Source organism: Mustela erminea, chromosome 17 (genome assembly GCF_009829155.1).
Source record: "Mustela erminea isolate mMusErm1 chromosome 17, mMusErm1.Pri, whole genome shotgun sequence".
NCBI classification, from domain to species: domain Eukaryota; kingdom Metazoa; phylum Chordata; class Mammalia; order Carnivora; family Mustelidae; genus Mustela; species Mustela erminea.
Genome location: NC_045630.1, coordinates 31,071,817 through 31,084,262, shown reverse-complemented (window position 1 = coordinate 31,084,262; position 12,446 = coordinate 31,071,817). Strand labels below are relative to the sequence as shown.

At 49.2% G+C, this 12,446-nt stretch overlaps 1 protein-coding gene across 7 annotated transcripts in view; it reads right to left on the bottom strand.

Annotated features, from left to right (window-relative positions):
• TP53BP2 (tumor protein p53 binding protein 2) overlaps nucleotides 1–12,446 on the bottom strand; it is a 56,027-nt gene that overhangs the window by 7,587 nt on the left and 35,994 nt on the right. For 6 of the 7 annotated variants that reach the window (XM_032317093.1, XM_032317097.1, XM_032317094.1 and 3 more), the window contains 10 exons: nucleotides 10,987–11,161; nucleotides 10,007–10,188; nucleotides 9,498–9,662; nucleotides 9,013–9,241; nucleotides 7,497–7,601; nucleotides 6,878–7,026; nucleotides 5,733–6,192; nucleotides 3,625–4,400; nucleotides 1,048–1,185; nucleotides 266–399 (listed from right to left, as the gene is read on the bottom strand). In XM_032317093.1, coding sequence (XP_032172984.1) covers nucleotides 266–399; nucleotides 1,048–1,185; nucleotides 3,625–4,400; nucleotides 5,733–6,192; nucleotides 6,878–7,026; nucleotides 7,497–7,601; nucleotides 9,013–9,241; nucleotides 9,498–9,662; nucleotides 10,007–10,188; nucleotides 10,987–11,161 — 2,513 coding nt within the window. Of the gene's footprint in view, nucleotides 1–265; nucleotides 400–1,047; nucleotides 1,186–2,166; nucleotides 2,281–3,624; nucleotides 4,401–5,732; nucleotides 6,193–6,877; nucleotides 7,027–7,496; nucleotides 7,602–9,012; nucleotides 9,242–9,497; nucleotides 9,663–10,006; nucleotides 10,189–10,986; nucleotides 11,162–12,446 lie in introns of those variants that run through there. The other variant, XM_032317098.1, reaches the window with a different exon arrangement.

Below are 12,446 nucleotides of genomic sequence, written 5' to 3'. Positions count from 1 at the left end.
GTGGACATCCGTGGACAGAAGACGGGCATCGCTGGGCTCGGGGGACTGGGCTGGGACCAATATCTCTCAAACTCACACAAGTCAGCCACATCTGTGCCACTCAGGGACATCTTCTCATCACTCAACTACAATACTTCATAAAAACTGCACATGCTTCCAAAACAGGAGCAAGAGGACTATCACACAAGGACACCTGTGGGCGCTCCTAGCGTCCAGCAGTGCTGGCGTCACCCCGCGGCCAGGGTGGCGGTCACTGGGGACTTACCATCCATCACTGTCTGCAGCATTGACATTCACACCAAACTGCACCAGGAACTTCACAATTTCCGTGTGGCCCGCACACACAGCATTGTGCAGAGCTGTGATGCCCTCATCATTGGGCAGGCTCGGGTCGTCAACCTGCGACATCAAGACGAAGGGGAGCCATCACCCAAACTTCCTGTCACCGTTCAGGTCACTATCACCTGGCTCTTCAGGATCAAGGGAACAGAAATAGGCTCTGCGGGTTGCTTTTTTTTTTTTTTTTTTTTAGTTATAATTAAAACCTCCAGGAGCCAAGACGACTACACCAACCTCAGGTCTAGAAATAAGACCACTAGAAGAGCCACATTAAGTAGGCACTCACTGTAAAAAGGTCTAAAAAATGAACAGGTGCCAGGAACCTCAGTCATTTTTGCTTATTTACCCTCCGGCTCCCCACCACAAATTAGAGTCTGAGGAGAAGGTGCATTTCCCATGTTAAGGAAAAAAGGTCAACTAAAAATATTTTAAATAGTAGGCTTCTGAAAATAGGGACCACATGTGCAACTTAACAGCACAAGTCCGTGTCCACCCTGGAGCAACTATAAACAGAGGGGAACCATCTACCCAGACAGAAAAGTACTCTGGAGACACCGCACTTCAACTCACAATCAAAACTGAAGCCTGCTCCGCATCCCTCCCACCGCATCCGTCCCTACCTCGGCCTCTCCCCCCCAGAGGAGCTTCTTAAGCAGAAGTCAGAAACAAAATGTAACATATTTAAGAAATCTACAAATCCAGTCATACCTCATAAATAATTCTCTGTACAAGGTCAAATTCTCCCTCCAAAGATGAATCTAGGAGTAAAGCGAGGGGGTTGAACTTCACCCGCATTCCATGCGCGATCCTTTCCGAACCAGTTTTACGCAAGTTTGTCCTTTTGCCCTGCGGGAGAGAGGTACGAAGTAAGGACCCCGGTCTCCGAGAGCAGACCTAGGGAAGGGGTGGAGGAATGTCTCAGCTGAGGAAGTAAAAGGACATTTAAAAAATCCATATCAGCGCATTTTATGGACATGAAACGTTATCTAGAAATGTATATAAATCACAATACATAGCTTACTGAGTAACACCTGTGTAACAAAGCCGGCAAGGCCTAACAGGCGATGAGAGCAGGCTGGCTTTCTGTGGGGCACAAAATCAGTCAAGACTGGCCTTCAAGTTCCCTCTCTGAGTTAGGCTGGCAAACCCCACACAATTAAACCAGGCGACAGCACAATCAGACTTATCATGGCTAATGTTAATGAATGGCTACTGGTGGACTCCCCACCAAACCCTGTGACCCCATCTTACAGATAAGGAAGTTAAGGCACACAGCCAGGAACACCAGAGCTGCGATTTAAATCCAAGTCATCTGGCTTCAAATCCCTTCCCTTCAACCATCTTATAATGAAATGCTTCCTCAGGGGAAAGCATATAACCAAGGAAATAAGGAGTATTATCAGCCTGTCTTACGTATACTAACAAGAAATCTTTCCAGTCTTAAAATGCTATCCCTGGGGCGCCTGGGTGGCTCAGTGGGTTAAAGCCTCTGCCTTCAGCTCGGGTCATGATCCCAGAGTCCCGCACGGGGCTCCCTGCTCAGAGGTGAGCCTGCTTCCCCCTCTCTCTCTGTCTGCCTCTCTGCCTACTTGTGATCTCTGTCTGTCAAATAAATAAATAAAAATATTTTTTTAAAAAAATGCTATCCCTATTTTACATTCAGAATTTGACTATACTCCAAGATACACGAGCCAATTAGTCAAGCCTTCTGACTATGAATACAATACAGCAAAACAATAGAGCAAAAGTGTTAAGACTGATTTAACAAGCCATTCAATAAGTTTCCTACACACGCCCAGCAAAGTGGCAACGTTTCCTGAGGCTCGCTGTGCTATGCGGCTTGGTCCTTACTCTATTTCGGATGCAGAAAACCACCAAGGTTTAGAAAACATCAAGCAGCCATCGCTCCACTTCACAAACGTGCTACAACTGCTGCTGTTTCTGGGAAACAAGAAGTGTAGATGTCACATGACCATGAGATGCAGCCACGAGTGGGATGGGCAGGACCGCACGCACACTCCGAATAAGCCTGACAGACAGTTCAGTCTCTCGCAAAGCCAGACAAGAAGGAAATTGCTCCCCCCGGGATGACAGGAACAGATAGTGACACTGTGACCCTCCGGTCTCCTCTGCCCCGGATACGTGAAGCATTTTGACTTAACGACTAAAGAGGGGTGGGTAGGTGGGGACACAGCAAAAAGAGGTGTGAAGTCGTCTCTCCTTCCCACGAGTTTAATGCCAGCTGCAGGGAGCCATGCGCCAGGACAGACAGGGCACAGCGCTGCTTTAAGGCCTAATCCCTACTTAAACCCTGTCCCCTAGAATCCACAATGTGCTGTATAAAACTTGGAAGCAAACAGCCACAGTAACCAGCAGTTAGAGCAAATCAAGACAATAACCATCTCTGAATACCATTACATCTCAAAGACGCAATGAGGGATCAAAAATATAAAACACTTTAAAAAAATCCCTACAATATGCAATTTTGCTTCGATCTCTTTAAGACTCCCGGTTTCGCATCCTACGGAAACAGCGCAATGCCAGCTATACCTGAAAGGTCAACTTTATTTAAGGACACCCTGGGATTTTTGAACTTGCAAACAAAGGCATGACAATTGGAAGGCTTGTGCACCATGTGCCCAAGTCAACACACGCACAGCCTGGGAGGAAGGGACGCTGGGGCTCAGGGGCACGCCAGGGGCCCCCTACCTGGGAGGAGAGGAACAGGCTTGTCCCACCCCCATCTGTCCCACACATGCCCAAGTTTACCAATGTTGGAAGTCTGAGGATCCCCTGAAACAGTTCCTTAAAGATACACATCACTGAGAAGAAGAACAGTGTAAAAGAGTGATGTCACTGTGGAGGAAAGGGGCACCATCTGCCTGATTTCACAAAGCTGGTCAAGGGAGGGAGCTTCCGAGCCTGGTCTCCTCCCTCAGAGCCTCGCCAGCCTCCCAAGAGGGAACGCCACAGCGGCGTGGGGTTTGTGTCGTAAAGAACCCGATTCTGCCTCTTCCCAAAGAGAAGGGTTCTTCCTAAAAAACAGAGATGTTCTTTACCCTGAATACACCAAATCTTACTCATACTTCTGAGCTCTCCTGAGCGCTAAAAGGGGTGTAAAATAAAGAGGCAACCGTTGGCAACCATGGGCAATTCACACGCAGACCATCCTCTGCAAGTGGCCCTGAGCAGTTGTGTGTTTCCCCGGGTCTTTGAGAGTCAACCACCTGGAAATCTGTGACAAGGGGGTCTCCTGAAAGGACTGTGAGACACCACGCTACTTACAGGAGGCAGAGACACCTGCCCGGTGATTTCGGGTGGACGCATGCTGCCCGAGTCTTCTCCCGGCCCTTCCGGCTCCCCAGACGGGTATGGTGGGGGCGGGTATGGGGGATACTCCTCCAGGTACACTTCCAGTGGATGAGGGGCCTCTGCACTTGGTTCTTCCGCACTGTTCTGGAAACTGGGGCTGCTGTCCAGAACTCCTTCAGGCATGTAATCAAGGCCCGGGGAAAGAGCTGCCATGTCACTGTTCTCGGAATTGGCGCTTCCCACGTCCTCTGGGGACACTGGTTCAGGAATGAGAGAGACTGTCTCCTTCTCGGGCTCCACGTGTAAATATGGATTCTGGGTTTCAACTGGGCTGTCAGAATCGGCCACCACAGACGTTGGCTTGGACGGATATGAGGGAACAGAGATGGTCTCCATGGCAGCGATGGTGGTCCTCTGGTACAGAAGCTTCTGGATGTTCGGCCCATTCGGACCTTCCGGCTCTGTGATCGAGCTCCGTTTCTTGAGCGGCCTCGGTGCGTTGGAAAGTTTCTTGCGCAGGGCTTCCAGGTCAGCGTCGCTCTGGTTTCGGTAGGGGTTGGACAAGAAGGGCAGCAGTTTGGTCGGGCTGAGTGGCCGAGGAATTCGTTCATTCTCATGGCTCTCCTGGCCCGAGGCCACAGGCTCCACATCAGGCTCGGGACTGCCAGGCTGGCTCTGGCTGCTGGAGTACACGTTCTCCAGGTGCAGCTGCTGGTTCTGGGCGGCAGCGATCACAGGCTTGCCGTAGACTGATCGGAAACGGAAACAAAGCCCCGATGAGGATTAAATCAAACCAGCAGGTAATAGACACAGGGCACAAGATTGAAAGCCTCCTTCCATTTCACAGTTACTACACGGCACTCTTCAACACAAGTGATTTTTTAAAAACAACAAAAGACCACGCAAGGCTTCCATGTTAGCACAGTAAACTTATCACAGAATGAAAACCCTCACTGATGAGAACACGTGCCATTATTTCATGTACCGTGAAGAAAAATGCTGCCATTGTAACTCTAAGAAAACACCGGCTGGGGTGCCAAGGGGGCTTAGAGAGTTAAGCCTCTGCCTTCAGATCAGGTCACAATCTCAGGATCCTGGGATTGCGCCCCACAGCAGTCTCCCTGCTCAGCGGAAAGCCTGCTTCTCCCCCTCCCTCTGCCTGCCTCTCTGCCTACTCCTGCTATCTTCCTGTCAAATAAATAAATAAAATCTTTTTTAAAAAGCAAGAAAAAAAGAAACTACTGCTTGTAGCAAACTTAAAATGTCAAAATATGAAAACAACATAAAAAAGCAATCCTTTCCGGCGTCTGGGTTAAAACTCAACATAACTACTCTCTCTTTCATATGTCTTAAAAGTAAATCAAGGAGGGGGGATTGTATTTGGCTGACAACATTAAGAACCACGTATATTTAATAAAACCATTCCCCTTATCATTCTGATTCTATCAAAACTATCCAATTTCCAAATTACTGCATCAGCAGTTCTCAATGAAGCCGAATCGGCCACAGCACATGTATAAATTCTTTGTTGTCTGGTTACTTGAGGTACATTTCAGGGCACAATCACGTGATTTCGTGACCAGAAAGCCACCATTATTCATTTAAAACAGGATGAACTCGATTTTAGTTTTATAAACAAATGACCCTTAGAAAGAACCCACCAGATCACCAGACTGTCAGTCTTCCCAAGTTTCTGTATCTCACTAGCAGCTGTGTCCTCATGAGAGCAACGTAAGACACAGTGGGGAGCGCGACTTGGGGCAGCTATCCCACCGTCCACTCCAGGAGCACCTGGGGGGAATCCCACAGGGAGGATATTGCACGGGCCTCACTCACGTGGTGGGCCCGGCAAGCAGGGACACAGAAGGCTGTCTCTGCACCACGGGTTTCTACGGCACCCACTCATCCCTCCGTGACGTAGAGTGGAAACCCAGCTCAGCACCCAGGCAAGAAGACAAGCCGCCACCCCACAGAGCCCTCAGGACACAAGCGTGCGTCAACTCAGCCAGTCACGGACAGATGACAACTCCAGGTGGGACTGGGCCGCCCCCTGCTCCAGTGCAAACAGGACCAGAGCTTACCGGTGGAGAAGGGCGGCCCTCTGGAATGGGTCTTGGTTAGCGCGCTCTGCACTGCCTGCTGAAAGTTCTTCCCGGGAGCCTGACGCTGCGTGTACATGGAGTATATGGAGCTGGCGGCCACGGTCTGGGGCTTCCGCAAGGGTGGGGGAGGGGTGTCCCTGGAAGGCTGTGGGGTGAAGGGCCGGACGGCCGCGGCTGGAGGACTCTCTTGCTTCCCAGCTGCAGATAAGGCCTGGCCCTGGCTGGCCGAGGGCGCGCCGGGGGACACCACGACCCTCTGTGGCTGCCCCGATTTCGGTTTGCTTCCCACAGACGCCACACCTGCTGACAACTGTGGAGGGTTTCCATCTGGCTTCAGGTCTGACGCTGACTGAGGGGTTTGCCCAAAATAAGGCAAGTTAATCTGTTTGGGTTTTGACGGAACAGGAGGCGGCACTTTAGCCACATTTTTACTTGCAGCCTGAAACACACACACACACAAGGCAGTTAAAACACTGTCCAAATGGGTATACAGCATGTGCTAGATAACCGAATTTCGCGAATACTGGCTCTATGTTTTCAAGTCAGTTAAAAACTCGTAAGTCTCTTCACTGAACTATGTTTAATAAGGAACCAGAGAACTGCGCTATGGTTCCTGCCTGCACGCCTCTTCCTCATCATCAGCCCCGACTCGGAGACTCCTACTCCACATATCCACAGATGACCCCAATAACCCAAAGTCCTCCTCGCTCATCACACCACTGTGGTGAAAACACCCAACTGGGAGCACACCACCATCACCCGTTGTAGTCAAAGGCTAGGATCCTAACAGTCACACAAGATTCATGCCAAATCGTTCCTGACAATACCTCGGCTCCAGATTCTGAAGCCAGAGGGTCGCTGAGTAGTGCACACACGATGTGCTTCAGCACGCTCCCAGTTTTCAGAGAATCACACGAAATGGGAGCCAGCAGCAAGGATGGCAGCCTTTCTCCAATTACCGCAAACACACTTAAAGCTGCAGAATTCAAAATGACAGAATTCTGTGTTCTCATCTTCCAGAAATATTTTGGTTTTTCTTGCTCTCCCTCAACACGATAGTCCCTCTCTCCTAAAGAGCATACACAGAATTACCACTGAATGTTAACCTGAGCCATTCTTCACACCTGAGCATCCCGCAGGATGTCCTCACTGCTCTGGTTCTTCCTCAGAGCCCCAAAGGGGGGTGGGGCGGCACCCTGATCCACTGTGTCAAACATCGAAAAGGGACGCACTTTCTTTTCCTTCTCCCTCAGGGGAACCTCTCCATCATCACCTAAAGATGGAAAAAAATCACAAGGAGATTCAAGCCATTTGTAGTAAGACCTCTTTTTCACATGTAAGTTTCCCTCTCCTCAATCTCCTTGAAACCACACCCCCAAGACATGCTTCCCTATTTTTAATTGAGTTAACTGGAGAACTGCCCAGACGCTACGCCAGTACCTGAACTCCGTAGCTAAATAAATGAAGGTGTTCCGGAAGTGAACTCTGTCACCAGAAAACAAACTAAAGAAGACTGTGGTGACACAGACAGTGGAGCGTCTGACCCTTGGTTTTGGCTCAGGTCACGATCTTATGGTTGTGCAGTAGAGCCCCACATTGGACTCAGCACAGAGTCTGTCTGAAATTCTCTCTCTCCCTCTGCCCCTCCCACTCATACTCTCTCTCTCTCTCTCTCAAATAAATCTTTAAAAAAAGAAGAAAAAGATCTTGCAGTGCCTCTCAGATGTCAGAACAGAACCTCACCTTGGTCCGGGGCATCCCCCGAGCTCGCAGGCACGGAGGCTTGGCTCGCGGAAATGTCTGCACTTGGGGAGCTCCAGTCAGGGCCGAGCAGATGGATTTTAGAGCCTACAATGCAGAAAGCAACCACAGTAACCAAGCATTCCAAACAGATCTCTAATGGTTCCTTTTGCTCTGAAAACAGCTTGAAATTTCAGACCCCCAACCATCCCTTAAACTTATTTAGAAAATATGAGAATTCAGATTCCTAATTTAAACTTACTGAAACAAATTTAAGATTAACTGTAGTCAACAGAAAATCTGCCTGAACCAGTGAGGACACCCTGCTTCTCACTGGTACGAAACTGTCACTGTCCTAGTCAGAAAACAACTTTCAACTTCGCAGACCAAGGGTTCCAAGGCATATCTGACACACCAGTTACGCACACACAACAAAGAGGCAAAACTGTGGACATGGACCAGTCTTCCACAGATCTGTGTGCTCTGTGCAGGTTTTCTCTACACAGATGTAGAAGCATCAAGGCCACAGCTCTGTCCTAATAGCAGCAAAACAGAGCCAGTTCCTTCTGCAGGGAAACCCAGACCAGGGGCTCTATGGCCTCACCCTGGTAATTATGGCAACATAATCGCAACTGTAACATTAGCCATATTCTGCACGTGACAGTGGCTGGGGAAAAGAAACAATACTGGCCACTATTTCTTCTCCCAGGGGTCTGAATGAGGATGTTTTCATCCCGCTTTCCTACAAGCCTCCCTTCATCTAGGACTCTAGTCACACTACTCCGGCTCACACCTCCCCACGCACTGAGAACTACACAAATGCAAAGACCACTAACACAAGGTGCCTCTGTTATTGTCACTGTGAGCTTCCAGAAGGTTTATCTTTATTCTACAAAGAGCTAGCAAGCAAAGGCTCCTGTGTGAGCACATACACACAGAAAGCACCACCCGATTGGTGCTTACGTACTCGCGGTGCAGAACGGTGCAGAATGTACTGGCCACCTCACCTTCCATAATGATGAGACCTCTACCACATATGCAGTGTTTTTACACAAAAGAAAAAGCGGTCGAGTTATAAACATCAAATCAAAATGTCCTCATTAACAAGAAGGAATTCAAAACAATCTTCATTGAAGAAATATTATATTCCATCTCATTCCCAAACAGAATTGCATTATTTAGGGTTAAAAAATATATCATGGCGACGCCTGGGTGGTTGGTGAAGCATCTGCTTTGGCTCAGGTCATGGTCCCCGAGGCCTGTGATTAAGTCCTACATCAATTAATCTCCCTCTTCCTCTGTGTGTGCTCTTTCTAGCTCTCACTTTCTAATAAATAAAATCTTTAAAAAAGAAAAGAAAAGAAATGCATCACAGTGCTAGCAAAAACCAAACAAAGATTCTCAGGACTTAAACGTGAATAAGGAATAGAAAGACATTTTTTTTTAAACCCCAGGGAGTAAATGACAGTGAGGACAGGAAGAAGACGCTGTGGGAGGGACTGGAAGTGAACCGTTTTACCTTGACCCTGGAAGGTGGGCCCAGAGCGCATGTTGGGCAGTGTGTGTACTTTAAGCGGCCCTTCCGGAGCCTGCATGGCCAAGGAGCCGTCCGGCAGAGCTGGCTTCACCAGAAGTTCAGGCCTCGAGGGGACGCGGGGCATCGTGGACGACTGGATGTAGGGCCCCACTGCGGCCACACGACTGGGCGCCGGCAGCCCTTGCGGAGGCAGGTTTCCATCCGATGAGACCTTAGGGAGAGGCACGGGAGCATGATGAGTCCCATCACATCCAACTCAGAGAGGCTGTGGCACTCACTAACCTATAAAAATCAGCGCTTCCGGGGTCTCACCCCACAGCGTCCTGGAGCCGCCCCACCGCAGCCCCGCAGCAGGAGCAGTGGCCCTCGCTCTGTCCCAGGCAGAAGGCCCTCTGCCCGGAGGACACCCAGGCGCGGCTCCAGAAGCGGCTGCCCACGTGACCCGCGGGGCAGCGGCGGCCACTTACCGGGAGGCTCTCCTTCTGCTGCAAGGCTGCCTTCTTCTTCCACAGCCGGTCCCGCAGCTCATTAACACGCTTGTCCATGACCGCCACCTCTGAATTGCGCTTATTCAGACACTCACGCTGTTGCTGCAGCTTGGCATTCTGCTCCTGATTCAGTTTGTTTCGTAACTGAATAAAATGGGGGGGGGGGGTAGCCAAGGAGTAGGAAGAAAAATTTCTCAAACAGATAATCACATGATTGACTATTACATAATTTCTAAAAACGTAAGGTCCCTCCACCTCTCCCCACTTCCATCTTATGGTTTAAACTGTCAGCCCACCCACTGTGGTTGTAAGGAATGCCTCCAATTTCCTGTGTCAGGTAACCTTAAGTTTATTCTAGACTCTCTGGGGTTTGGGTGTTCCCCCCCACCCCGTCCCACCCCGTCCCACCCCCAGTTTGAGGAAAAGAAACCAAAATCCCGCACTTAAAGCCACTTCTGTGGCAACTGTGCCCCTGGAGCAGGCCACACCTGCAGCTCCTTGTAAAGTCGGTCGAGCTCAGCCGCGGCAGACCGGCTGTCGTGACGTCCGTCTATCCTGCCGTTCTTGAGCATCTCCAATTGTCTGGTCAGCTCCTCCACTTTGGACACGGCCAGAACGAGCTCCCTCTGCTTTTGCTGGAACAAACTATTCATTTGCTCAATCTCCTCCACTAGAATGAGAACAAGAAAAGCCACAACAGTTGAAAAGAAAAATAAGAATGGAGTACTCCCAGGCAACCGGGCTTTACAACAAACTTCCTAACAAAAAGTACAGACGGTTTTCAGAAATGTCCTCAAACCAACCTATTTCTTTTACAAAAAACTGAAATCAACATAGACATTTCTAAATGTCCGTGCCTCCCTCTGAATAGATCCCTACCAGAATTTGTGTTATGAGTATTATTAAGCTCCAAATTTTAGAAACAATGAAATTTATTGAGAACTTTTCATCTGTTTTATAGTGGTAGAGGAAGGTATTACATCACGAAAATTTTAATTAAAATAGCACTGTAATAGAGGGACCTATTATATGAATAAAAATCCTTGCCTTCATCATATTTTCAGTCAAAAAGTATTTAGAAAGAGAAAAACAAAATCCCATTAGTACATTTTTAAAAAGCTTGTCTAAAAAACCCAGCAGCTAAGGGCAACCCTCTTGGGTCCCGTCCCTGTGTGGGAGCTTTGTACTAGATCACTCAATAAACTCTCCTTTGCTGCCCACCAAAATAATAAAAATAAAAATAAAAAATAATGAAACACCCAACACCTAAATTCAATTCACGTGAACCAAAAGCATCAAAACTGCAGGGAATTGTGCTTTGAAAAGCCTTGATTTTAAAGCTGCCTACACACACAGCCATGGCTTACCATCACTCACGCAGGGCTATAAGCGCCCCACACCCATGTCCCTGTTCCCCCGTCCCCGTGGAGCCACATGCACTGGCCAGGCCCCTCCAGGAGTGACTCACCCAGTCGGCCGTTGCTCAGCCTCTTTTGCTCCACATGGCCTTTCAGGGCGCGCACCTTCTTTAGCTTAGCTTCCTGGTTCTCAGCCATCTCCTTCAGCCTCTTGAGCTTCTCCTGCTCAGCAGCTTGTTGCTGCTGACGCTGATCTTGCTGTTTCAAAAACTTCAAGCGCTGCTCCTAAAAGGTAGAAGCCATCATCGGGCAAATCCTTTTCAAAGGTGTATCGGCCCCAAAGGAAGCTGAGCGTAGCCGGAGGCAGTGGTGACCAGTCATGCTGCACGCTGCTGGATCCACCTCCGCCAGGAGTGAAGGACACAGCTCCTGGCCCCAACCCGACACTCTCTTGGGGTAAGACCCAAGCACGAGCATTCTTACTCCCGAGGGTTCTTGCATAGCTGGGGAACAGTGATCCCACAGCGGGTGCTCGTGCTTGGAGAGGAGCACACAGAGAAACATAAGGCGCTCACTACAAAGGTGGCCTTGGAGTCCAGTTCGGACTCACAACCCAAGCTCTGCCACTTATGGGCTTGGAGACAGCAAACCACATACCCTCACCGAGACAGGGGTCTCCTTCTTCGGCCAAAAACAGGGTGATCAAGAGCCTCATGGGGCCATGGTGAGGAATAAATGAAATGTGAGTGTGCACCTCATTGCACAGAACCTCACACAGCTAATGTACACTCAGCACACATACTTAGCAAAAAGCTTAAAAGCCACCCTGGCTTCAAAACCCACAACGTAACACTTTGTTTCTAGTATACTACACTAGTTACTTCACTAAAAGTGAGTAACAGTGGGGGCCTGGGGTGTCTGCCTTCAGCTCAGGTCATGATCTCAGGGTCCTGGGCTCAGGCTCCCTGCTCCACCAGGAGTCTGTTTCTCCCTCCCCTTCATGCACGTGCTCGCTCTCTCTCTCTCTAATAAATAAAATCTTTTTAAAAAGTAAAAGAGCCACACAATTTATAATAAAACTTCTCAGAGTAATATCACTGAAATATATATAAAACAAAAATAGTTTCAAGAGAAGACCCTGAGGTCAAAGATGCATTCTATTACTCGGTCTTTTTATTTGAATTCACGTCCCTGACATTCAAGAAACGGTGCCTCAGAGCCACATGAGAGCCTAGTGGGAAATGCACTCTCAGACCCCGAACCACCTCCACAGTACCAGGATAAGCATTTTCAACACAACCCCCTGGGGACTCCTTTGCAACCTCAAGTTTGAGAAGCCACACTATCCCTGATTTTGAAAACACCAGCAGCCGGTGTCAGAGACAGAAGCAGACCCACAGGAACCCCAGTGAGCGCTACCCACGCCACAGGGCATGCTGCCGGGGACCCTGCACCAATGGTCTACCCCACTCTGGCAACCATAGAGTCCCCGTGGGCATGGCCAGCTGCAGACACGGAGTGTTCAGACCGGGGCGACAAGTGAAAGCCAGCCCACCATCTGTGTTTCCCC